The 27,615-nt window shown below is 41.1% G+C and overlaps 1 protein-coding gene across 2 annotated transcripts in view; it reads left to right on the forward strand.

Moving 5' to 3' along the window:
• The first annotated feature begins 410 nt into the window (after nucleotides 1-410).
• The window catches only part of fes (FES proto-oncogene, tyrosine kinase), a 29,675-nt gene continuing 2,470 nt past the window's right edge, over nucleotides 411-27,615 (forward strand). Inside the window, exons 1-15 of one of the 2 annotated variants that reach the window (XM_037696257.1) lie at nucleotides 411-635; nucleotides 1,092-1,265; nucleotides 2,407-2,503; nucleotides 2,607-2,790; nucleotides 4,889-5,026; nucleotides 5,110-5,229; nucleotides 5,394-5,516; nucleotides 13,397-13,631; nucleotides 13,989-14,036; nucleotides 16,587-16,802; nucleotides 18,566-18,688; nucleotides 18,860-18,913; nucleotides 24,600-24,718; nucleotides 24,789-24,883; nucleotides 24,970-25,093. In XM_037696257.1, the coding sequence (XP_037552185.1) occupies nucleotides 411-635; nucleotides 1,092-1,265; nucleotides 2,407-2,503; nucleotides 2,607-2,790; nucleotides 4,889-5,026; nucleotides 5,110-5,229; nucleotides 5,394-5,516; nucleotides 13,397-13,631; nucleotides 13,989-14,036; nucleotides 16,587-16,802; nucleotides 18,566-18,688; nucleotides 18,860-18,913; nucleotides 24,600-24,718; nucleotides 24,789-24,883; nucleotides 24,970-25,093 (2,075 nt within the window). Of the gene's footprint in view, nucleotides 636-1,091; nucleotides 1,266-2,406; nucleotides 2,504-2,606; nucleotides 2,791-4,888; nucleotides 5,027-5,109; nucleotides 5,230-5,393; nucleotides 5,517-13,396; nucleotides 13,632-13,955; nucleotides 14,037-16,586; nucleotides 16,803-18,565; nucleotides 18,689-18,859; nucleotides 18,914-24,599; nucleotides 24,719-24,788; nucleotides 24,884-24,969; nucleotides 25,094-27,615 lie in introns of both variants that reach the window. The other variant, XM_037696265.1, reaches the window with a different exon arrangement.

Raw genomic sequence — 27,615 nt, forward strand, 5'->3', positions numbered from 1 at the left:
GAAAAGCCAGCCGATTGACTCTGGTGTTGATGAGCAGAGCGACAGATAAACAGTGGTCATGATGTGACGTGCACAAAGATGTTCACAGCTCAAATGACTGCAAACTCTTCCTGTATTATTTTTATGTTTATGCTCAAACAGAGTTTTACGTGGCACTAATACACAGTCATATCAGGAGATAAATTGTCATTGTGCAGAAGTTGAATGCTGTAAATTGAAAGAAGCACCGGTTTCAAACAGATATGAGGAAGTTCTACGCACATGAACTGCTGAGCTCTTTTTGCTTCACAGGGAAGTGAAACACACAGAGACACTGGTCCAACAGAACAGTTTCTGCTCTCCACTCTGCTGCTGCTGGTTTCACAGCAGAACCACAGGCTGGAGGAGAGCCTGTCCAGGTCCGGTCAGAGATGGGATTTGGGGAGGATTTTCGGTGTCCACAGGCGCATGCAGCCGTCCTGAGGCTGCTGGACTCAGAGCTTCATCTGATGGAGGTCATGAAGAAGTGGATGGGTCAGAGGGCCAAGAGCGAGCGGGAGTTTTCAGTGCAGCTGCACCAAATGACCGCCATGGTGGAGAAGATGGAGCGACCTCAGACCCATGCCGGACTGGATTACATCAGTCAGCTCAACAAGGTGAGCTCCTCTGACCTGCAACGCATGGAGTCAAATGAGATCAGAAAATCATGCTTATCTGATCACATTCTTCAAACAAAAAGCCATTTTGTCTTAATGGGTTAAAGAAGCCTAAAGGAATCAGTTAAAATACAAATATTTGTTGCTTCATATTTGTTGCAGTTGTGTTCTTATTTTAAACTTCAGTATCAATAAAATTACATTTCCTTCAGTCTGTCGTTACTGAGGCTGCTTTATGTTTTTAATCTTCAAGAATCTCTAACCAGCACATCCACATGAATTCTTCAAAAATGTCCAACGTTTCAATTCAGTCACTGAACAGTGTTATAAATGTTTAATGTGTTCATTTAAGAGGAAAAGGCACCACGACAGGTTTGTTTTCACCCACGAAGTGATAGAAGAAACAATTTTTGTACACGACTGGTGGCCCCTGACCTTTTGGTTCATGTCTTTCAGTCCTGGGGGGTGCTGGTGTCGCAGACGGAGTCCCTGAGTCAGATCATGAGGAGGCGCTCTGAGGACCTGCAGGACGGTCCCATCAGCAAACTGACTCTGCTCATCAGAGACAAACAGCAGCTCCGTAAGACGTACGCCGAGCACTGGAACCTGCTGACGCAGGAGCTCAACAAGGTGGGAGCTCAAACACACACACACACACACACACACGCACAGAGACACACACACACACAGACACACAAACACAGTGGTGTTTCTATATTTCCATTACCACACAGCCTCAATGATGTAGAAGCAGGTTTTATTTATAAAAATCAGTTGTTCCATTTTTTCAGCTGCCATGCAACACACATTACCACACACAGTGTAACACACACAGAGTAACACACAATAACACACACAGTGTAACACACTGTAACACACAGGGTAATACACAGTAAAACATATAGCGTAACACACAGTAACACACAATGCTGTTCTGCTGGTTATAAAAAAGCTCAATTAAAGTCAGACCCCTTTTTCTCCTCCTCGTCCTAACTAGGGGTTTTATTTTCAATTCTCAACAAATATAAAAATGAACATCAAAGTTCATGCGCAATAATCAGTAAATACTATTAAAGCACAAAATCTGACTTCCACTTTCAGAAAACGTCATTTAGATTTGTTTTGATACGTTTCAGAGGAAGTGAGCTTAGATGCAGTTGAGGTGGCAGCTTGTAATCAGCACCAGTCAGATAAACCTCCAACGAGTTAAAAAATAAAGAAATAAACACTTTTCATGTCATTTCAAACTGGTAGCTGCTCCATGTGGCTTTTATTGTTTTACATCAAGCAAACGCTGCCAACACGTCCACTGATCCGTGCTGGAGTGCATGTTGTTTTTTTAACACTTTGCTGTCAGGCTGCAAATGAAGCCCACCTATCTGAGCAGAGCTCTGTGGATCTGCAGGACTTAGATGTTCAGATGAGGTTGAAACAGCTGCAACAAAAAAAGAAGCTGTGTGAGAGATGCTATCAAGGGTGTCGAAACATTTACCAAGCTCCACAACAAAGGTCAAACCATTTCCTCATCTAGTTTGTGTTTGTTTGTGCAGGTCTGCCGTCCACTTCCTGTGTGTGTCTGTGTGTGTTAATCTCACACTCATCGCACCAAGAAGCTCAAATAATTCACTCACACTTTTATTTACAGATGCATGACTAAACCAAAGTGCAGCTGTTGTCAAAGCAACTTATTGTTTCATAAAACTGGAGCAATGTTCCTTGCAAGACCGGCCAGTTAGGGTAAAGTTTGTATTTTATGAAACTGTATTTTAAGGTGACCTGCTTGGAGCTGGAGCGGCTGAAGAACAGCTACAGGCAGGCACATAAAGATGCAGCTCAGGCGAAGAGAAAGTACCAGGACTCAAATAAAGGTGGGCTTTCCACACAATATTCACTTCCTGAATCACTTTCAGGCTGAGGCCCTGTGGTGTCTTCTTCTTCTTTTTCCTTTTAAACCTGTTGGTTTGTGCTCAGATAAGGATCGAGACAAGAACAAAGAGCGTTACATCAAGGCTGTGGGGAAGCTCCACGAGCTCCATAATGAGTACGTCCTCTCTGTGCGAGCCGCTCAGGTGTACCATCAGCATCACTGCGGGCACATGCAGCCGGCTCTGCTCGGCGCGCTGCAGACGCTGCAGGAGGAGATGGTGCTCATACTGTAAGGTCACAACTCATTTTCAGCAAAATCTCCAAAAGAATGTTGAGGAAACTTGATTTCTGTACAGCAGTCTGATCTGTTTTCTGAACACTTCCATCTTTATCTTCACATTTTCTGCCTTTTTAAAATCCAAAATATTTAATTGTCACCCATCGTACGTTAAGTATCCATTCAATAATGATTTTAGTTGTCAGCGTTCATCATTTATTTCCTGTGTAAACATTTAAATTTTGGTCATGCAGTTCAGAACTTGACTTTTACAGGTACATGAAAAAGTGAAACTCAAGACATGTATAGATTCATCAAACAGAGTGATGTATAAGTCAAGTGTTTCTGTTGATTTGATGATTATGGCCTAGATCAGGGGTGGCAAACCCACTTACAAAAGGGGGCCAAAATTTAAACCTTTTTCAAACTAATAGCCTGTTTCACAATCTACATTAACTTAATTTAGATATCCAACATCTTTTCTTGGTTGCAGGTTCCTCAACAAGAGTTTGATTGGTCTCATTTGATGTTCTTTGTTGCACGTTTGACATCGTAATCAAAGATTACTGGAAAAAATTAAAGTGATAAAAGTATTTTACATTTAAATGAACATCTTGGGGGCCAGATATGATGTCAACGAGGGCCACATTGTGCCCCCGAGTCTTGAGTTTGACACATATGGCCTAGAGGAAAAAGAAAAACCTTAAAATTAGAATATAACACTTAAGACCAACTGGTTCACAAAGCATGGACTGCAGCTGGAGCCCCCACATCGACAGATCCACGACCTGTTCTACAACTGACCCATTCCCTGTTTCAGTGCAAACCAAACCAGAGACGATGCCAAACGTGTTGCCGGGGTTAAGGATGTAAAGGACAGGGCTGTTGCTCAGTCTAACATAAACCATGTGATCTGCTGACGTTCTCCAGATGACTTTAAAAAAAAAATCAAGTCCAAAGTCGCCTCAGCCTTCTACCAGGAAATATTAAAACACTTCATGTTTCCATCTGCAGACAAACTTAATGAAGACGTGAAATTTAATTCTCCAGCAGGACTTGACTCTGCTCACTCTGCCAAACCAACGCCTGCTTTAATGACCGTGGCATCGCCGCGCATGACTGGGACTCACAGCCTAAACCCACAGAGGCTCTAAAGGGTTGTTGATCAGACCCAACAACGCAGACCAGCTGAAGGCTTCTATCAAAGCAGCATCTCAGCAGGTCCACAGGCTGACGGCCTCCATGCAACGCCACATAGATGAAGTCATTCATGTGAAAACAGCCCCAAATCAGTTCAGTTCATTTAATTTATATAGCGCCAAGTCACAACAGAAGTCATCTCAGGACACCGAGCAGAAACATTTATAAAAGTAAGTTATTATTTATCTGAGGAGCAGACTGCTTTGAGTTTAACTCCATCGCAGAACTCTCATCTTGAACCAAGTACCGAGGGAATCTTCATGAACATACTTTTCAATAAACCATCTGTATGAAAAAGTATTTTTTATTGGCCTTATGTAAAAATTCAAATTTTCAGAGGAGCTGAATTTTGAGTTTCAGTTAAGCTGTAATAATTAAATCAGAGTAAATGCTTGACATATATCTATCTGTGTTATGAATCAGTATAATATATGTTTAACAACAACAACGGTTAAATCATCACATCTGGACCAGTTTCTTTAAGTGAGGAAAGTTTCGACCCACATCCAGAGGACTTCCTCAGTCTGCAGCCTGCCAACCAGATCTGTCCCATAGGTAGCCTTCACTGTGTTTCAAACCAACCTCCTGTTGGAATCTCAAAAGTATCACATTTTTTAGGCCAACTTGCTGCTCACAGAAACAGCTTGAGGACAACCGAGGCCAAAGAGGTTCAGAAAAAGGTCTGTAAGCTCAATCATCCAGGGAGATATATAAAATATGTTTAACTTTTTGAATTTTAAAATTATTGGAATGAACTAACTTTTCAATCATATTCTACTTTATTAAGACGCACCTGAATGCACCTTCAGGGAACGCTAGGACGCCAACTCTAAAAAATGGGTGAATTTGATGTCATCTAAAGGTCTGAAATCAGATTTGCCTCTCTCTCCTTCCTCGACTTGTGTTGCAGAAAGGAGATCCTGCAGGAGTACTTCGACATCTCCACCCTCCTCCACCATGAAGTGGTGACTCTCCACAGGGAGATGTCCACCACTCTGACAGCCATCAATCCTCACAGCGAGTACGAGAACTTCATCCATCAGAACAGGTAGACGGAGGCAGAGCTCCCCTCTCGTCCTCAGCAGCACTGCAGTCTCAAACCCCTCCTCACTGAGAAAACTGTGATTTCAGGTCTGTGGGGGAGATTCCTGCTTGTGCAGACTTCGACTGCAGCCTTCTGGAGGACATCGAGACTCTGAAGCCCAAAGAAATCGAAGTGAATGACCTCACACTTGAGACTTTACAGCACAAGTGAGGACAAAAAAAAACACAATCTCTCATTCTAATAACAAAACTAGTGTTTCCTTTATATGTGTCTTTACAACTTCCTCTTCTTTAATTCCCCATTTATTTATACGTCTCCTTCACTTCCTCTCCTCACGTGTTCTTTCTTTTTATGTTGCTTTTATTTTCAGACTGACTGGGATAGAGGAGGACCTGCTGGACCTGGCTCACTCCCTGGGCTCGCAGCAGATGTTGGTGGAACAGCTGGAGCTGGAGCTGGAGGACGAGCAGGAAGGTGTGAGAAAAGGCCAGAGGTGAGAGGCCTGCTGTGATGATGACTTCACACCTCACATGGTTTAAAATAATGCTCTTGACCTTTGGTAGCTGTGCAGAACTTTGAGTCTGTCTGGCCTCTGAGAGCCTGTTCAGACCTGGTACGCTAAGCTCTCTTTAGCTTTTAGTTTGCATTTGAATACCATATTTTTTGCCCTATAAGTCGCAGGTTTTTTGCATTATTTGTATGCGGCGGCTGTGGCTGAGTGGTTAGAGCAGTCGTCCTTCAATGCAAGAGCTGGGGGTTCGAATCCACCAGCAGTCACATGCTGAAGTGTCCCTGGGCAAGACACTGAATCCCTCACAGCATCTGATGTGTGTCCCATCAGTGTATGAACGTGATCTAAAAGCACTGAATAGTCTCATTAGAATGATGTGTTCATTTGGCTTTGTAGAGATCTAGTAGAGTGCTGGATGAATGGGTAAATGAGGACGCAGATTGTAGTGTAAAGCGCTTTGAGTGTCTTGAAATAAGATAGAAAGGCACTATATAGGTACAGTCCATTTACCATTTATGCCCTGTGACTTATACGTCGAAGCGACATATTTATTGTTTTATTTAACCAATTTTTGGCTGAGATGTGACCGTTTTCATACACTCTGACTGAAAATACCCAACACTACCATTTTCAGCCGCTAGATGGCACTTGAGTAGTATGGCATGCCGTTGTATCATGTAATAGGTAAAAGTGGCTATTAATGACACAGTCAGCTTGCCATAGATGCCACCTTCGTCCAGCTCGCCTGGAGCAACCGTCAAATCAGCTGCATTTCGCGGTGCAGCGAAATGGATTTATTAAGTAAAAGTTCAACCGAGACACACCTTTACTATAATGTTGAGCAAACAAAATAAATGTTTTAGGTGTTTGTCTTGTTAAGTTTTGAAGAAAGGTGCAGCGTCCCTCCTTCCTGATTTCCTCCTTGTCTGCGTGCTCACGGAGCACCGAGGCAGTAAATACTTTTGAAATGCAGCTGATTTGATTGTTAAAGTATTTTATTAAGTAAAAGTTCAACTCAAGCAAACAAATAATTGTTTTTAGGTGGTTATCTTGTTCAATTTTGAAGAAATGCACAGCGAGTCCTCCCATGCACGCGCCTACTTCCATGTATCGAATGCAGCTGATTTGACCGTCAGAGTGCATTTATTAAACAAATGTTAAACTAAGACACACCTTTACTATAATTTTGAACAAACAAATAATTGTTTTTAAGTGTTAATCTTGTTAAATGATTGTTTAAGTCCTCCCGTGCACGCTCCCGCTGCCGCCATTTGTCAGCCAATCGACTTTTTGCACAACACCGGCCCACATTTCCGGGTTGTCAGCGCATAATAGATGCAACTTATACGGTGAAGTGACCCATTTATGTATTTTTCCACTTTATTAGACATATTTGAACTGATGTGACTTATGGGGCGGTGCGGCGTGTACGGCGGAAAACATGGTATATTCAATACAGGTCTAAACTTTCTTAGTACGCAATGAACCTGTTTTCACTCAAACCAATAGGAGGTGGTCTTGGTCCGTTTTAATGCCACGCATTTGGTCGTCTAAATACAGTCCGTCGATCCTCAATCTAGAAACTTCTACTTAAGTTATTACCTGGACTTCAGTTTTTGTGAATATTCTGATGATACATCATTTTTAATTCAACCTTTATTTATACAGGTTAGTCTCGTTGAGTCACGAGGACTCATTTTCAATAGAGACCTGTTTTAAACAAAACCCATAAATGAGGTACAGACAACAATAAGCATTCATATAAAAACATATAAAATGAAAAGTAGTGATATAAAATGAAACAAAAACAGCTACATTATAAAACGTGTAAAATATTAAAAACAGAAATATTTATTTTACATTGAACTTAACAGTTGTTTAAAATCCCTTAGAGAGGTCAAAGTCAAGAACTTCAGATCTTTTTTGCAAGGAGTTCCAGGTTTTCCACAACCAAGGTGGAAAAAATAACAAATACACAAAAGACTTACGTTTGATTGGAGGTGACAGAAGCGCTGCACTGAGCTAAAATATCTACAGGAAACAATAACACAACCGAGAACCAAGCATAGAGCAAAGGCTTCACAAAAAAAATATATTAACACGAACGATAAAACCTGAAACTGAAACTTAATACTAAACAAAACAAATATACACACAATAAAGTATTTTAATACTGTAATACATGTGTAATGCCTGTGTTTTGCACTTCCAGTGCTCCTACTGTAGATCAGACCTGGTCAAAGCTGAACGCTACGCCAAATTAAAATCAAATGTTTCTTTTTAAAACTGTGGCTACAAAACATTGATTAAAAGATTCTTGGTTAGAAGAAACAACAGATGATTATCTCTCAAAGAAGCAGGCGGAACAGACAACCAGCAGGGGACCATTTTGACTCATTACAGTAAAACCACCAACTGCAAACATGTTCTGACGTAATCCGAAAAATCATCAGTCCAGCAGAAAGACAAAACCACAAAAAGCTAGCCCCAGAACCGTTAGAGGACAGGAGTGGAGCGTCCTCTTTGTTCCTTTAAACTAATTTTAAATTCAATTTTAGTTGCTTTGTTTAGTTGTTTTAGTGCTAAAAGTTTTAGTCTTTAATAAAAAGTTCAGTTTGTCATGATTTAATCAGAGTGAACTACGAGAACAGACTGGTGAGTTTTCCTTGAGTTTGTTCTAATTGTTTCAGAGCTGATTGGTACGGTGGCCCTAAGGTGTAAATGAACAACATTTGAAAAAACGCAACAAAAATAACAAAATCACAGCTACATTTGAAAAAACTGTATTACATTAAACCAAAGCGGAAGTGGCCGAAATCACGTTTGAAAAAAAACAGAATCACATTAAACCAAACAGGAATTTTTTTTTTTTACTTTATTAACAGCATAAAATCGAACAACAGACAGTACAATATACGGTACACACACAACGGAGATACAGTTAAAAGGATAACCTGCTAACTGTGTCTTGGTGGTGATATACTTTTATTAATTTATGAATACTGTATATTGTTCTGTTGTTCGGTTTTATGCTGTTGAAGTAAAAAGAAAAAAAAAAACTTCCTGTTTGGCTTAATGTAATTCAGTTTTTTCAAATGTTCATTTACACCTTAGGGCCACCGTAGATTGGACCCACTGTGGTCACTCTAATTTTAATTCACATTGCTGAACGCAGTACTGATGTTGCTCAAAGCATCTTGTGGCTTTCAGTGCACTTTGTTTCATTGTGGAGGATATTTTTATGTTAAATTGTCTCTGCTCTGACACCGAGCTCTGTGAAGTCTCTTGTTGTTCTCACATATCTCGTTTTGTTTGTTGCTCGCTGACAGCTCCCTGTGTGGCGTGGCTGTGTGTTTATCTGCATACAATGTGGGTAATTAACATCCAAACAAAAGATCAGGGGGTACACATTACACGGCACGTATTTTGAGGGAAACCGCACCTTGCTCTCTGCGGTTCGGCCACATGCGCACTACAGATGTACATTTCACGCACACGCGGATCGACGACATATTTTTAATCAACAATGGCAGTGAAGTATGACGAACTGCTTTCTTTTCTACGACCGATGGAATATATTTTGGGTCTCGTAGTTAATCTATCCCGGAGTGTAGCTGCTGTGATCGATGTTTGTGTTGGAAGAGATGCCAGTCTCATCCAGTTGGAAATCACCAACGTGCCTGTTGAGGCATATTTCACGTGTCGCGCTGGACTATAACACACAAAATGTGCTAAATAATTAACAGTAACAATAATAAATCGTGTTTCTGTTAGTGGTGGGAGATGTAACAAAGCTATCTGAGCTAATGAAGTTATCTGGACGTTATGTCATTCAAGTTATGCGATTTAAACGATGCAAAACATATTTCATGTTATTAAAGTTGAAAATGAAGACATCAGGTTTGATTTTTATTTATTCATTCACCACCTCAAACTGTATGTCACACAAACACTGATAAGAAAACTGAACACACTATTAAAAACACGTTAACCGAACCGCAAATTGAACTGGAGCCTTCTTCTCCGTTGTCATCCTGGGTACTGACGCCATGTTGTTTATCTGGCTTGTTCAGGCTGTCACTCCTTTGCTTAACGTAGCTTAAAACATTGAATGGATTAAATATAAGAACTGAGGGGAATTTTAAGTGAATAGTTGCTCCAACATCTCTCTTCAAATTTGTCGACTCGTATCCAGAATCCAGCTTCAACTTGTCGTTAAGTCGTTAGCTGGGCTTTCAGACCGGAGGAGAGTCCTTACTGAGCAGTCCCAGGCAGCACACATGTGGATTAGATGAATATACAAAATTCACAGCGCCATCTAATGACCTGGCATGGCAACTACGTTACCCCCACTGTGTCCGTGTAAATGGGGCCTTAGTGCAAAAAATAAATGCTGACCATTTAGTGACGTACCCACCCAAGATGGATGTTTAACACCAGGTGTGAACGGCACCTGAGAGCTAACAGGAGAACTTAATGTGCAACAACTAATAAGCAGTGTGGTCTCAGGAGGCACTGGAGGTGTTATAAATAATAATTTCCAAAATATGTTCGGAGTTGTGGATCTCAGTTTCAATGAGATTTCAGAGGTTTGCACTCCTGGGGGACTGATCATCAAACTCCTGAAGGACAAGAGGAACTGCTGGTTTTATTCTCTAAATGTTGTCAGGCACAGCTGGGAGTAACATCTGGGGGTGTTAGAGGTTGCTTTGCCTTTGTGGTGTGTTTAAATTGTAAATTAGCAGGAAAAGCTGCAACCTCCTGTATCTGTCAGACTGCTGATTCTGTCAGAAACCTTGTCGAGTTAATGAATTTTAACAACTCAGTATCGTAAATAGAATGAAAGTCAGTTTATTTTATAATACTTCTTTAGAATAGTGGTAACTAAATAAGGTAAAATGTTAGTTTTTATCAAAAAGCACCATAAAAAACCCTGGTTTCTTACTTTAGAAAGAGAAATAAGAGAAAATTTGTTGTAAGGTTCTTCTTTATTGCCATTCGCATCACATGTGGTACATGAGGTGGCACAAAATTGTGTACTCAAGGTCCCAGTTACACCTAAAAATAGAAAAAAATATAAAGTATAAAAATAAGAAACAGGCAGCACGGTGGCGCAACTGGTAGAGCTGCTGCCTCTCAGCGAGCAGGTCCCTGGTTCAAACCCCGGTCCAGGGGCCTTTCTGGGTGGAGTTTGCATGTTCTCTCCGTGCATGCGTGGGTTTACTCCGGGTACTCCGGTTTCCTCCCACAGACCAAAAACATGCATGTTAGGCTGATTGGTAACTCTAAAAATTGTCCCTACGTGTGAGTGAGAGAGTGAATGGTTGTTTGTCTCGTTTGTCTCTATGTGTCCTGTGATGGACTTGCGACCCATCCAGGGTGTACCCCGCCCCTCGCACAGTGATTGCTGGACATGGGCACCAGCGACCCCCGTGACCCAAAATGGAATAAGCGGGTAAAAGATAATGGATGGATGGATGAAAATAAGAAACAGTAGGATCTAAGATATACGCTAAACAATACTGTAAAATGTAATATGTAATGTATACCATGTAATATGGTATATTAAACAGCAGCCTGAACATGAGTCTGTTGTGAGCAGGTGGGTATGAATATAACAGCGTATGGGTAAGAAATCAGCAGCATGGATAATCAGCAGCACAGAGTGACAAATCTCCATTTAAAGTGGCATGACAGTGATTATTTGGGTTAGGGATTCATGAGTCTAACAGCTTCAGGGTAGAAGCTGTTCCTCAGTCTAGTGGTTCTGCACTTAATGCTCCTCAACCTCCTGCCTGAGGGGAGTGACACAAAAAGTGTGTGTGCTGGGTGAGTGGGGTCCTTCATGATGCAGGTGGCCCTCTTCCTGCAGTGTAGATGTCTGTGATGGTGGGGAGGCTGACTCCAGCAGTCTTCTGTGCAGCCTTCACCACTCTCTCTCCAGCTGTGCAGCCCCCGTGCCACACGTTGATGCTGGAGCACAGGAGTTAGACATAAGGATGTGATTCTTGTTCACACAGCAGCTGAATAAATTTATTTTAAAAAGGGGGAGTGGTGGTGTAGAGGTTAGAAAAGGCAAGCATTTAATCCGGAGGCTGCAAGTTCAACAACATGAACAGAAGTCAACAACATCCTGCACATGGTCTATTCCATCTGTTACCCTCAGGCAGAAGGTTCCGGTCTACAGTGCCAGGACCACCAAAATGGCTCACAGTCTGCATCCACAGGCTGAGAGACTGTTAAACGAACAGCATCTCTCTGTGACCCCGCCCATTATCCTTACATCTCAAATCTCATCATGACAATAACTGTGAAATGGATATTGCATTGCTGCAGCAACCAACTACTACCCCTTCAACATCTGGCTGTTTACAGTTTTTCACTTCTTCTTTCCTGTCCTTAGATGCTGTATCTGTGTTTACACGGATCATGAGAACCTGCAAAGTTCTTTCACACCACTATGTGCTAATGTATCAATGTGTTTGATTCTCCATCAAAATGTTGTTGCTATCCAGAACTGTTATTATGGCAATGAAAATAAAGTAAATCTTCAGACCAGCACAAAACATTTGGTTGGAAAAGGTGAAGCACCCAGACCTGCGTCCACCCTCATTTTCCCCACTGCGGGCCCTTGAGCAAGGCGTTTGCTGCTCCCGTTGACCTAGATGGCAGCCCTCTGTCCTGCATGTGTGCTCACATGTGAGATGGAAAAAATGCAGAGAATTAATTTTTCACCCATTTTTAAAAAAAGAGTCAAACCTTTAATCAAAACCTAAGGGGCGACTCAGTGGAGTAATCATGAAGCTCCTCTGGTCCCGTCACAAGTTTGGATTTTATGTTCGAGTCTTGTCCTTCAGATGTTCGGCTCTCCTCACGTCTCGTCCAGTTTGTTCATCAGCACACCTGTTTTCTGAACACTTCCTCAGTTTCTGTTCAATCTCTGATAAATTATTGCATTTGTTTAGGGGGCGTCTGTCTGTCTGTTAGTCAACTATCTCACAAATCAAATGACACGTTTTAATGAAACTTAGTCCTTTTTCAAAATAAAATGATCTCAGGTTTGAACTCTGACATGAAAGGGGGCGGGCGGCATGCATTAGTTTGAGGAAGGTTTTGATTTATTGACCTTCATTAACTGCCTCCTGCATTTCCTGCTCATCACAGCTCAACCTTTCACGAGTCATCACTTCACACATCTTCTTGTCCTCTTCTGCATCTTTCTTTGCCACCTTATCTAAAACGTGACAGCTCCATTATAGCACCTCTCCTCCACACAGATCCAAACCATTTCCTCTCTGCCCTCTCCAACGTTAGATGTCTCATCTGATACCTTTGACTTTTCTCATTCCTCTTGGGTTTCTGCAGTCATATGCAAAGCCTCTATAGTGTTTAACATAGTGAAAAACATAATGTGGATGAATTCATGAGTAAAAGAGACACTTCTTTTTGCACGTTAGGGATTTCTTGTAGGACAAATGGAAAATTAAACTCACTGAAACATAAAATATAAAAAAAAACATTGAGACCTCACGACACAAACCAGGATAAAGTTATGAAAATAAAGAAAAAAATCTCAAATTACCTCGTTGCTCAACTTATGTCTTCATAAAAACTGCAAACAAGATCAACAAATATTGGAAACGTTTTCAAAGGATAAAGATTTGATCGATTTTAGTGATTAAGCTCTAGATGCATGTTGCATGATTTACTTTAAAACCCTATAAAAAATAGTTTGATTATTTTGTTACATCTAAAGCTTCACGAGCCAGGTTGAGCCCCCAGTGTATAAAATCTAAACCTAAGAAACAAACAACCTGAGACAGAGCGAACATTTTACTGATGTTTACATCCTGTTCCTGCAGGGTTTACCAGTTCAGTAAGAGACATGCCATGGAGGAGTGCCGGCAGCAAGTTGCTCTCTCCCAAGGCTTCAAGGCCAAGCTGGACATCCAGAGACTTCTGCTGAAGGAGAAGCTGGACCAGCTGGGATCCAAGGAGCCTCCTCTGGCCCTGAGGCTGGACACAGACACCGTTTCACTCACATCCAGTACATCCAACGTACGCTCTCCCTATGCAGACCTTTACTGTTCCTCTGTGGTTTGCTCTTATAATTCCTTCAGGATGGATTGCATAAAATAAAACGATTATTCCAGCATAGCTCTATTCTTCCTTGAGCACGCATCAGAATATTCTTCCTGTGTCAACTAAACAGCCTGAAAACTGACACGAAATAAAAATTTTGACTGATCAGTTTTGTGTGTTTGAATCAGCTTCAAAGTAGGTTAAACATAAGTTACCACACACCGAGATGTAAACAGATTTTGTGAGGTTTTTAAAATGCTGGTGAAAACCTTGAAACACGTGGTGTTTTCAGCAGATTCACACTAACCCTCACAATGTGCCGTATTTCTTTCTCTTCAGGACAACAATCAGTTTCCAGGAAAAATCCTCAAGGATGGCATCATAAACAACCTGAGCAGCTTTTTTAAACCCAAACACGAGGTAGGTTCGGTATAATATTACATTTAAAAATGCAAGAGTTGCGCAGCTGAAAACAGACGTGTTTACGCAGACAAATGTTAATTTGATTTAACTGAAATCTTTCTGATTTCATATTTTTAAACACGGCAAAGAAATCTGATGATTTGTGCGTTTCATTTCGTTGTTAGAAAAAGACGAGCAGTGCTGAGACACTGAGTTTCTGCAGAAAGCGCACGGGTCACTGTCCACCGCTCAGATTAAAAGTCCTGTCAGGATAAGTCATCTGATTTCAGATCAGTTTGCTGTTAGCGCACCAACACAACAGGAGGACAACAGAAGTCAAGGCGGGAAACTACAAACCATTATGAAATGTTGATCAGTAGAAGGCATTGATCTGTTGAATCTTCACTTTGTCAAAACCCCCACTCAGAGCAGCACATTGGCGACAGTGGAAAGAAACGACTCCTTTGTAACAGAAAGCAACCTCGGCAGAACCAGAATTGATATGAGCCTCCATCTGCCTCGATGGGTTTGGGTTTAGAGGACTGGAAAGCGACGCAGACAGACACAGAACTGGTTCAGTTCAAGTTTTTACAGGATGAAAAACACACGTGAATGATAGAAATATTAATGAACACTAACATGGAGAGTAGAGCAAGTAAAGGCCGCAGAAAACCGAGGAAATGTGGTCAATTTGTCCTCCAGCAGTTTAAGCCTATAGCTCAGGAAACCCAAGCCAAGCTTAAAAATTCATCACAAAAGGAAAGTGTTAAGCCATGTTTTAAAAGTAGACAGGGTTTTAGGCTCACTGACAAAAACTGGAAGTTGGTTCCACAAGAGAGGAGCCTGATAACTGAAAGATCTGCCTCTCGTTCTGCTTTACTCTAGGAACCACAAGTAAACCTGCAGTCTGAGAACGAAGTGCTCTGTTCGTAAAATATGGAACAGAAAGATATTTATATTGAGATGGAGCTAGGTTGTTGAGGGCTTTGTATGTTAGAAATAAGATTTAAAATTTTTTACTGTGAATTTGACAGGGAGCCACTGGAGAGAAGCTAAAACTGGAGAGACATGATCTCTCCAAACCTATCAAGGCACTTCAGTCAGAATATGTTTTAAACAGATTAACATGTGTAATGTGAACCTTTTAATAAGCAGATGTTGCCCTGACATTCTGACTTCTTCCTCTCTGTTCTGAGATAAACAGAACCTCCTTTTAAAACCCTGAAATAACTTTTTCTACAAAGTTTTTCCTTGGTTTGTAAATTCAGACCTAATAATGTTTTCCACAGAGTTGGCCTCTGATTTTTACCTTCAGGCTCCGTCTGCTCCTGCAACAGGTGAAGGTCCAGTTTTAAGACTTCAGGAGCAGAAGGCTGCTGTTGTTGTGTTTCTTGCTGCTTAATGGTAAAAATGGGCAATAAAACTTAATATTTATAGCTTATTATAGCTTAATATTTTTCACTGAGTAAAATAGACGCAATAATGGAGAAAAAACAGATTTCAGTGTTCAGCAGGTCAGCAGTATATTCAAAGGGAGATTTATTCTCATTACATTATTATCAGATAAGTTTACTTCCTTCAGCTGGAACGTCTCTTCAGAAGAAACATTTGTCTGAATTAACTCTGTGCTTCATTCAAGCTTCAGAGCGAAGGACACTTGTTCCCGCCTGAAGGAAATGTCCCGTCCCTATTCCCTGAGTGAAATCTCTCTGCAGTACCTGAGTGTTTTTGGATCCTCTCGCTGCACAACAACCAATAAATCATTTTGCAGAAAAAGCTGCACACTTCAGAGCTCTTACACTCGGACTGCACGTTGGGATGTTTTGAGGCTTTTTCACTTTTTTGTTGTTGCCTGATCTAGATTCAAGTTTACTTCTCAGTCGGTGAGTTTCTATTTAAACTGAAGCATCAGTATTTATTAAAGGAATGCATATCGCCCGCCACCTTTCATGCCAGAGTTTCAGATCATCTTATGTTGAGAAATGACATAATTTACAGTCATGTTGGTCAAACCTTGGAAATAGTGCGCCAGATTTCCTGCAGTATTTTGAAAGCTCTGTTAGTGCTTTGAGAGCCTGTTGTGAATGACTGTCAGCTACTATCGCATCAAATTTGATCTAATATCGGTAAAACTGACCAGATTTTAACCCGATTTGTGCAAGGTCAACTAGCTGTGGCCACAGTCTTAAATCCGATTGACTCTGAAAGTTAACCAGCTGTATATATAATAATTACTTTCTGAGAGTTTCATTAGTTGGGACTTAATTGCAGCTACAACCTCACCAGATTTTAGGCACGTCTGCAGCCTGTGAATCATAAAAGTGACTTATGTTTGCTCTAAATAGTGACTTAATATATTTGAGCTATAAAAAGCATGTTTTTTGTATGAGCTTCTTCTTCCTCTAAACTTTCATCACTTTGTTGCCCTGGAGGCACAAACGATGGAGTGGTTCGACGCTCCTTTGAAGTGTTTCCACCTAATCTCTGCAGAATCTCTCTGAACGCCTTCTTAGATTGTTTTGTTATTCCTGTCAGCTGGACCAACGTTCCTGTTTTCTTCTCCTCCAGGTTGACCAGGTCCACTCCTTTGTGCAGGATGTGTACGTGGACCGTCCTCTGGGACAGCAGGACTGGTACCACGGAGCCATCCCCAGACTGGAGGTCCAGCAGCTGCTGCAGAACGATGGAGACTTCTTGGTGAGGAAGAGTCAGGAAAAGCACGGTTATGTGCTGTCTGTGCAGTGGGACGGATCCTGCAAGCACTTCCTCATTCAGTACACGGACGTAAGTAAATCAGTTGCACGAAGCAGAACACTTTCCTGAAGATCAAGTGTGCATTTCACATCCTTACATCACTTTTCCCACCTGCTGTTGGAAAGCAAAAGACAGGCAATGGTGTTTTTTTCCTGTCTGTGTGTGTTTGTTGTTTAGTTGTTTGTTAGCAAAATATCTTATGAACCACCAAATAGATTTTAATTAACAACAATTAATTAATTATTAATTACTTAACAATTGAACAGTTAAATGAATTAACAAAAAAGTCATTAGACACATATCTACAATGGAAGAACTCTTGGACCTGGATCGAAACAGCTGCCGCAGCTAATGCGACGATGGTTGGGTCAGTTTTACAGATGCTGAGCTGATCGTTGGTGTGGTAGTAGCTGAGGCTCACCCCCACTACATAATCTGAGCACTACCTGGTTAAGCAGCTCATTTAAAACTTTACCAGTAACCCATTGGAGTCAACTTCATCTGCTTGTTAGCAAAATATCAAATATTCCAAAAATGGATATACAGTAACTCAGTCACCTTTAAGGAAATTGAGCTAAAACTTGTTTTTGTAGTAGCTGAGAGTCATTCATAACACCTAATGTGAGTGTTAACGGACCAGGCGAGGTTTTGGGATAACGCTCACAATGGCATTTTTAGGATTTGACCAAAACAACTCCAACTTCAATCATCATCACTCAATTTAAGATAATCTACTATTTAATTTCCCTCTGGGATTAATAAAGTATCTTTAAATTGAATTTGAATTGAATTGAATCTTAAGTTAAAATGCTGACGTGAAAGGCACCTGATTATATACCATTCAATGTTTTAGTCTTTAAAGTTTTTAATGATGGTTAGATCCCTGTGATGGACTTGCGACCCATCCAGGGTGTACCCCGCCCCTCGCACAGTGATTACCAGACATGGGCACCGGCGACCCCCGTGACCCAAAATGGAAGAAGCGGGTAAAAACATAATGGATGGATGGATGATGGTTAGAAGAAAACCTCTAAAAATGTTGGTATTGTAACCCCAGATTCTCAGAGTATAGGTGCAGCACTTTAAGGCTCTCGCTAGTGGGTTCCTTCTCGCACGCAGTGGACTGAAAACTTTAGTCCATGTTTGAGTCTTCATTCAGGACCTGTGTTCCATCAATGATTATCTTGATGTCTTTGGGTGGATGGAAAGGATCCTCTCTCCCAGTGACAAAGATCGCTATGGTTTCCAGATGCAGTTGATCATTCTCCTGCAAACACACCAAAAATAAAGAAATGAGGACAACTAAAAGAGTTAAAGAGTGCAGACCACTCCAAAGCACAACAGACTAAACAGTCTCCTTACTTTCTGAAACACTGGACAATTCCCGGCTATATTACTACAACAAGAGTTCTCAGTTAAAATAAATGTAGGTGCTACAATAAAGATCAAAGAGTCAGTCAACCAAAAAATGTATGTTTCTCCCACTCTGGCATGATGTAACTTCAATTTGAGCCCAAATTCAATAGACAAAAATAAGAGAAGTTTATAACAAGGAGAAGAAAAAATATCCAGTGCAATGTTGCAAAGCCTATATGAAATAGAACATGTTTCTACAATGTTGTTTTCATAAAAAGTAATAAAACTTATAAAGGGTGGACATTGTCTAACTGGACATGAAAGCCCCATTAACATGCCAACAAATCAAAGTAATATTTAAAAAAATAAAAGTTTTCTCTTCCTCCTCAATTCACACCAGCTCAGCTCTGTAAACGCTTCTCCTTGTGTGTCAGTAGAATCTGTACCGTCTGGATGGAGAGGGCTTCTGCAGCATCCCAAAGCTGATCCATCATCTACAGTCGTCATGGCAACCCATCACCAAGAGGACAGAAGTTGTACTGAAGAAACCAGTACTGAAGGTAAGGATTAACCCCCCCCCCCACACACACACACACACACACACACACAAAACCCTCTAAAAGTCTGCATTTTCTAGTTGTTCCTCTTTCATAAACAGTTCAGATGATGATATCTTGTAAACCTTTTTCAATTACTGACATAACAGATTGTATATTGTTTTGTGTTTACAGGACAAGTGGGTCCTGGAACATAGAAACGTCATCTTGGGACCCCTCATTGGTCGGGTGGGTAAAATTTACATCTGTTAGCAGAAATAGTGAAAAGGTGTAAGCTAAAGTAAAAACTTTTATTCTTGTTGCTGCTAAATTTCCTGGTAAATTGATGAAGTAAACATTTTGTCGTTGTTTCAAGACAGAAATGAATTTTAAGTTGAGCTAAAATGAAAATGTATTTATCTGAAATTTTTATAAAATAAATTGATTTTGGATCAGTTTAAATTGCCGTTAAAATTACAGGGGAAATGTAGATGACAACAGTTATACAAATAACTTTATCCTCCTGCTGCTGCTTCTTCTTCAAGCTTTTCCCTCTTCAGGGGTCTCCACAGAGAGTCATCCTCCTCCATCTCACCCTGTCCTCACTCCAACTACCTTCATGTCCTCTCTAAATGCATCCATATATCTCCTCTTTGGCCTTCCTCTGTCTTTTTCCTGACAGCTGCATGTTAGATAAATAAGCCTTCCAAAAAAAGTCAGTGTTTCAGTGCTGTAACCCCCACTTTTATATTTAAAAAATTAAAGCCACATTCCTAACATCCTTCTATCAATGTACCCACTGTCCCTCCTCTGGACATGTCCAAATCATCTCAGTGTGTCCTCTCTAACTTTATCTCCCAGATGTTCAACCTGTGCTGTACCTCTAACGATCTCATTCCTAATCTTTTCCATCCTTGTCACTCCTAAGGAGAACCTCAACATCTTCATTTCTGCTACTTCCAGTTCTGTCTCCTGTCTTTTTGTCCATTTCTCTGTCTCCAGGCCATACAACATAGCTGGTCTTGTAAACATTTTTTTTTTTTTTTTTACTTTTACGGTCACCCTTTATCACAAATCACTCCTGAAACTTTTCTCCATCCACTCCATCCTGCCTGATCTCTCTTCTTCACCTCTTTACCACAGTCCCCATTTTCCTGGAAAGTGGACCCCAAGTACTTGAAGGCCTGCCCCTTTGTGACCTCTGCTCCTTGTAGCTTCACTGTTCCACCGGCCTCCCTCTCATTCACACACATGTACTCCATCTTATGACTGACTTTCTTTCCTCTTCTTTCAAGTGCATACCTCCACCTCTCCAAGTTCTCTTCCACCTGTTCCCTGTTCTCACCACAGATCACAATGTCATCTGCAAACATCATAGTCCACGGGGATTCCTGCCTGACCTCATCTGTTAGTCGGTCCATCACCAGAGCAAACAAGAAGGGGCTCAGAGCAGATCCTTGATGCACTCCCACCTCCACCTTGAAGCTGTCACCCCTACAGCACATCTCACCACTGTCTTGCTGTCCGCATACATGTCCTGTACCAGTCTTACATACTTCTCTGCGACTCCAGATATCCTCATGCAATACCACACCTCCTAGAAACTCATTTCAACTGCCTGTATTCATGATCTCATTCTTTCAGTCACTACCCAGAGTTTGTGGCCATAGGTGAGGGTAGGAATGTAGACCGACCGGTAAATGGAGAGCTTTGACTTACAACTCAGCTCCCTCTTCACCACAATGGACCAGCACAGAGTCCACAATACTGCAGACGCTACAACAATCCATCTGTCAATCTCACGCTCCTTTCACCCCTCATCTCATGAACAAAACCCTGAGACACTTGAACTCCTCCACTTGGGGTAGAACTGCACCCTCAACCTGAAGAGAGCTTTCTTGATTTACCTTCCTACTTTTCTCTAATTACTGTTGCTGTAGTAGCCCAGTCATTTGGAAGCTCTTTCTTACCACCCAGAGTCTTTAACAGCCAGCCATCGATCCGTCCATCCATCCATCCATCCATCCATCCATCCATCCATCCATCCATCCATCCATCCATGGATGTTTTTTGCTAACAGGAAGTCTGTCTCTGCTGCTCTTCGTTTGATTTTATCCTCAAATGGTGCTCCTACTGAGTTTGTCAGTTTGTAGGAATTGACAAACTCATATTCATATTTGGGTATATTGGTCGATTTGCATCTCTTTGTTAAGCTCCATGTGGAAAACTTGTTATGGAAACTGAAAATTTAAATGGGTTTCTTTTTCAGAAACAGATCTTGTCTAATTCTGAATGATAGGAAATGCCTTGTAACTGCAACATTCCTTCACTCCTTTGACTACGGGAACATTTACATGAATTACCCTACAAGTATCCTGAAGATGCTGGACGCTGTCCATCACGATGCACCAAGATGCATGACTGGCTGTAACTATCGCACCCATCACTGTACCCTGTATTCACTGGTTAACTAGTCATTATTAACGTCGCACAGACTCTCTTACTAGTACATTTTCATCTTTAAATCACTTCTTGGTCTGCTGCCTTCATACATCTCCTCCTACATGTCACTGCGTGAGTGCAGCTACAGCGTGCACTCTCAGGACATTATTACATGCAGTGTCCCATCAGTGCAGACTGAACTAGGCAAAAGGACCTTCTCCTACTCCGCTCCCATTTCCTGGACTATCTTGCACAAAGATCTGAAACACTTGACCTTGACCTCTCTGAGTGGCTTCAAACATCTGCCAAGTTCCTGGGAAAAACCAATGCAGACATGTTCCTGTTTTTAGTTTTCTACATCGCTTTACAACCAAGCTGTTTTTGTTTTGTTTTTTAATACCATTTACTTTCATTAGTTTTTTTCAATTTGTATGATTTCTTTTAAGATTGTCTACTATTGTCATCACTCTTTGTTAAATTCAGGTCTCTCTTGTAAATGAGTTCCCGAGGCTCAAGGGGACTAACCCGTATACATAAAGGTTGAATGAATCCATCAATCACCTTTTACCCACTTTTTCCTTTTCCAGTCGTGGGGGTCACTGGTGCCCATATCCATACATCATTGTATGAGAGGTGGGGTACACCCTGGACAGGTCTCCAGTCCATGACAGGGACACACATAGACAAACAAGACAAACAACCATTTACTCTTTCACTCTCACCTAGGGATAATGTAGTTGCAAGTCAGCCTAACATGCATGTCTTTGGTCTTTGGGAGGAAATCAGAGTACCCAGAGAAAACCCACACATGCCATCCCATCACATACAATCTGTGGAGCATAACCACTGACAATATTTAGCATCAAACCTTCTACTTCCACCTTCAGACACATCACTCTATCTGAAACTCTTTTCATCTCTATTACATTCTTTGCCAACTCCTCCTTCAGGACCACCCCTACTTCATTTCTCTTTCTATTCACACCATGGTAAAACAGTTTGAACCCCGTTCCAGTGCTGCGAGCCTTGCTGTCCTTCCACTTGGTCTCTTGGACACATAAAACATCTACCTTCCTTCTCAGCATCATGTCAGCCAGATCTCTATCTTTGCCTGTTAGAGTTGCCACCTTCAGTCCTACATTCTTGACTTTCCTCTTCTCCCTCTGTCTCCTGACACATTTCCCTCCTTGTGGTCTTCGACTAACAGAAGCACAATTTCCACCGGTATTTGTCAACAGCACCGGTAGTGGTCGTTGTTAACCAAGGCTTCAACTGAGCCGGTATGGTGTTAGATGAACTTGCATATTAGTTTTGTCAAAAGTGTTTTATGTCGAATGCCCTTCCTGACACAACCCTCACAATTTGGTAAAAGTGCTGCCGTTTCAAATTTAGAACAAAAAGTTCTATGTGTCGTCATCATTGTATACAATGACAAAATTAGTTCTCTGCATCTAACACATCACATGTGAGATACACCCAGGTGGAGCAACGTGCAGCTATGTAAGTGCCCAGGAAACAGTTTGACATTGTCTCACTGAAGGACACCATGACATCTAGGCATGGCGGCGAGTTGAACCTACGATGGCTGCCCTGCCTCTAGCTCAGCCCAAAAACCTCCCATCTTCATATAAACTTTCTGTGGTGTTCTTAAACATTTTTTTAAAATTAAATTAAATGGTTTCAAATATCAGTTTTATTTGTACAGTGTTTAGTTTTTGTGAAAACTTGATAAAGGCTAAAAATATGTTTATATCCTAACTTTGTACAAAAAGCAGCAAATAGAATATACTGTACTTAAAATGATTAATTATTTGGGCAGCATGGTGGCACAACTGGTAGAGCTGCTGCCTCTCAGTGAGCGGGTCCCCGGTTCAAATCCCGGTCCGGAGGCCCTTCTGGGTGGAGTTTGCATGTTCTCTCCGTGCATGCGTGGGTTTTCTCCGGGTGCTCCGGTTTCCTCCCACAGACCAAAAACATGCATGTTAGACTGATTGATAACTCTAAATTGTCTCTAGGTGTGAGTGAATGGTTGTTTGTCTCTATGTGTCCCTGTGATGGACTTGCGACCTGTCCAGGGTGTACCCCGCCCCTTGCACAGTGATTGCTGGACATGGGCACCAGCGACCCCCGTGACCCAAAATGGAAAAAGCGGGTAAAAGATAACGGATGGATGAATTATTCTGCATAAATATGAGTTACGGTATTTTTAATAAAATGAAAGAGTCTTATGGAAATGTTAAGAGGAATAACCCAAATTCAGGTGAGATCCACGTATGGTGGATAAATAAATGCATTCTGATTTATTGATAACAATATTTTTTCCAAAGACAGGAATTCCAAAGTGAAACCAGAGAAAAACCAAACAGTGATTTAACACAGATACAACTGAAAATGTTTAAATATATGACCAAAAAGAGTTGAAAACCTGAGATTATACAAATGGCACATATCAGGATTTGTGTCGGTTATCGGGTTGTCACGTGTTTATTGTTAGATAAAATAACGTTTTTTGTTGTTATGTTTATATTGTGTGGGTTGTTGTTGTTGTTTTGTTCTTCTGTGTTCATGTGCCAGCAGTTCCTTTCCCCTAAACTTGTCTGCAGTGAGTTCCTGCTCCTCTGTCCTGTCATGTCTAACTACACCTGTTCCCCATTCACATTAGTCTCAGGTGCAGCCGTCTCCTCAACAGTCCCATTTTTTATTCCCTCTGTTCTCACCATTCCTGCCTAGCATTGTTGATTCATGACACATCCACCCGTTTTATCTTGTTTCATTAATAAGTCCTTTAGTTTTTAAAATTATTATTATTATAGTTCTTTGTGTCAGTCTGCATCGTTGGGTCCAACTCTCCTCAAACGTTGATGCAAAAAGGTGAATGACGCATCAAACCTGACGGAGTGCAGCTGTGAAAGCTTAAAAACCAGAATCATATCAGGTTCTGCATGAGGATTCAACCCAAGTGCAGACAGACACAGGAACTCGTGGATAAAATAAAGAGTAATTATTTATTTTGGGTGTAAGGACAAAACAAAAGCTACTGTGGCAGCAAAATCTTACAATAATAACAGAGCAGGGAGGAACAAAACATGAAAGCTTGGAAGCACATCCCACAGACATGGTGAACTTAAAGGGACGCTAACGAGACACAATGACGAACACCTGGGGTGATTGGAATTGGGAACAGGTGAAGCGTGAGCTGACAACATGAGGGAATAAAACACCGAGGAAAGAACAGATGATGCAAGAAAACACAAAGATCTCAAGACAAACACATTCTCACAAATCAGGCGTGGACAGAAGCAGAAAACCAGATCAGCGGAACGAAATAGAAATAAAACAAGAACAGAAATCATGAAAAATGTTTAGAAAAAAAAAAAAAAAACGGACAAAAGCCAGAGTCCATAAAAAAAAAACCCTAAAACAAATGTTAAAGTAGAATACAGTATGTAGAGTGTAAATATTTTTTAAGTTGATGGTGTGGCTGATTGTGCAGGGGAACTTTGGGGAGGTGTACAGAGGACGTCTACGATCTGATAACACTCCTGTTGCTGTGAAATCCTGCAAAGAGAACCTGGCTCCAGAACACAAGAGTAAGTTCCTGATGGAGGCCAGGTCAGTACAAACCACACACACACATGCACACGCGCACACACAGCTATAAACCCCACGTTGCTCTGCGCAGGATCCTGAAGCAGTACGACCATCCGAACATTGTGAAACTGATCGGAGTCTGCACTCAGGAACAGCCCATCTACATCATCATGGAGCTCATTCAGGGTAACGTCGTCTCCCAGCAGCATCAGGGCTCCTGCACCACCTCCACTCTGTTACACGTCAATTTGTGTCGTCTGATCTTCTCAAAGGTGGAGACTTTCTCTCCTTCTTGCGTAACGAGGGTCACAATCTGAGGCAGAAGATGTTGGTGAAAATGACAGAAAACGTGGCAGCAGGGATGGAGTACCTGGAGCGCAAGAAGTGTATCCACAGGTTGGTTGGACTCTTTCCTGCACAATAAATCAGCAAAGATAAACTCTGAAATCAGAAGCACAGAGCGAACAATTTAAACCTCTGCTCCTGCAACTAAAAATACAAACGTTCACCAACAAACCAATATTTTCCTGACAGTGGTCAGTTTCACCACATACAAAGAATAATTGCTGTCATATAAGCTTTTTTAGGCCTCGCTATACTCTAATCCACAAAAAAAAAAAAAAGCGCACAAAGTAGGAATTTATTTTTTCTAAGCACAGCTTTCAGTTCAGAATGAACCGATCTTATGGCGTTACGCACTCAGAAGTCTTGTGATCTATTGGTCTTTGATCGAACAATCACAACCAATCATTTGGACCGAAGGTGTTTGACTCTGTTGAACTCAGCCGTCCTCAGCCCAGAGTGCTTTTCTTCTCTGTGTGTCCGAGTCATTTGAATCTCTGCGAGCCTGAGCGTCTCTAAGCAGTTAGACGTGTCATTAAACTGAGCTGTCAGCTGAGGAACCCTTTAATGGTAAATAAACTGTACTTATACAGCACCTTGCTATCTAATCCAGATACTCAAAGTGCTTTACGACACAATCTGTGCACTCATTTACCTCCACACGCACATTCATACATCAGGTGCTGGTCATCAAATTAGAATATCATGAAAAAGTTGATTTAATTCAGTACAATTCAGTATTGAGTGCTGTACATGCTCATACTTTTCAGTTAGCCAACATTTCTAAAAACCCTTTGTTTTTATATGTAGATCTTATGTAATATTCTAATTTTCTGAGATACTGAATTTGGGGGTTTTCATTAGTTGTCAGTTATAATCATCAACATTAAAAATAAACATTTGAAATATATCAGTCTGTGTGTAATGAATGAATATAATAAACAAGTTTCACTTTTTGAATTGATTTTTTTCATTCATTCATTCATTCAACCTCTAAATAAAGACTGACTGAATAAATTCCATTCAAAAAGAGAAACTTGTATATTATATTCATTCATTACACACAGACTGATATATTTCAAATGTTTATTTCTTTTAATGTTGATGATTATAATTGACAACTAATGAAAACCCCAAATTCAGTATCTCAGAAAATTAGAATATTACATAAGACCTACATATAAAAACAAAGGATATTTAGAAATGTTGGCTAACTGAAAAGTATGAGCATGTACAGCATCAGTACTTGCGTAGTTGTTGCTCCTTTTGTCTGGATTACTGCAACAATGCAGCGTGGCATGGAGTCCATCAGTCTGCGGCACTGCTCAGGTGTTATCAGAGCCCAGGTTGCTCTGATATTGGGCTTTAGCTCTTCTGAATTATTCTGCATCTCCATAAAATCTGCATCTCCATCAAGTTGGTCAGCAGCAGGAAGCATGAAGTGCTCCAAAACTTCCTGGTAGATGATCCACCTTGGACCTCAGAAAACACAGTGGAGCAACACCAGCAGATGACATGCCCCCCCCACCAATGACTGCGGAAACATGACACTGGACCTCAAGCAACATGGATTCTGTGTCTCTCCTCTCTTCCTCCAGACTCTGGGACCTTGATTTCCAAAGGAAATGCAAAATAGACTTTAAATCAGAGAACATAACTTTGGACCACTTAGCAGCAGTCCCAGGTGAGACGCTTCTGACGCCGCCTCTTGTTCAAGAGTGGCTTGACACAAGGAATGCAACAGCTGAACCCCATGTCTTGCATACGTCTGTGTGTGGTGGTTCTTGAAGCACTGACTCCAGCTGCAGTCCACTCTTTGAATCTCCCCCACATTTTGGAATGGGTTTTGTTTCACAGTCCTCTCCAGAGTGTGGTTATCCCTTGTCCACTTTTTTCTACCACATCGTTTCCTTCCCTTCGCCTCTCTATTCATGTGCTTGGACACAGAGCTCTGTGAACAGCCAGCCTCTTTAGCAATGACATTTTGTATCTTGCCCTCATGCAAGGTGTCAGTGGTCATCTTTTGGACAACTGCCAAGTCAGCGTCTTCCTCATGATTGTGTAGCTACAGAACTAGACTGAGACCATTTAAAGGCCTTTTCAGGTGTTTCGAGTTAATTATCTGATTAGAGTGTGGCACCAGGCGTCTTCAATATTGAACCTTTTCACAATATTCTAATTTTCTGAGATACTGAATTTTTGGGTTTTATTTCATTAGTTGTCAGTTATAATCATCAACATTAAAAATAAATAAACATTTGAAATATATCAGTCTGTGTGTAATGAATGAATATAATATACAAGTTTCACTTTTTGAATGGAATTACCGAAATAAATCAACTTTTTCATGATATTCTAATTTTTTTGACCAGCACCTGTAGATCTCTACAAAGATAATCTGAAGAGACTAATCAGAGCTTTAGATCACATTCATACTGATGGGACACACATCAGAGGCAATGAGGGGTTCAGTGTCTTGCCCAGGGACGCTTCAACATGTGACTGCTGGTGGAATCAAACCCCCAACTCTCCCATTGGAGGACGGCCGCTCTAACCACTCAGCCACAGCTGCAAGT

The sequence above is a fragment of the Nematolebias whitei genome, chromosome 2 (genome assembly GCF_014905685.2).
Source record: "Nematolebias whitei isolate Nwh7 chromosome 2, NemWhi1, whole genome shotgun sequence".
NCBI lineage: Eukaryota > Metazoa > Chordata > Actinopteri > Cyprinodontiformes > Rivulidae > Nematolebias > Nematolebias whitei.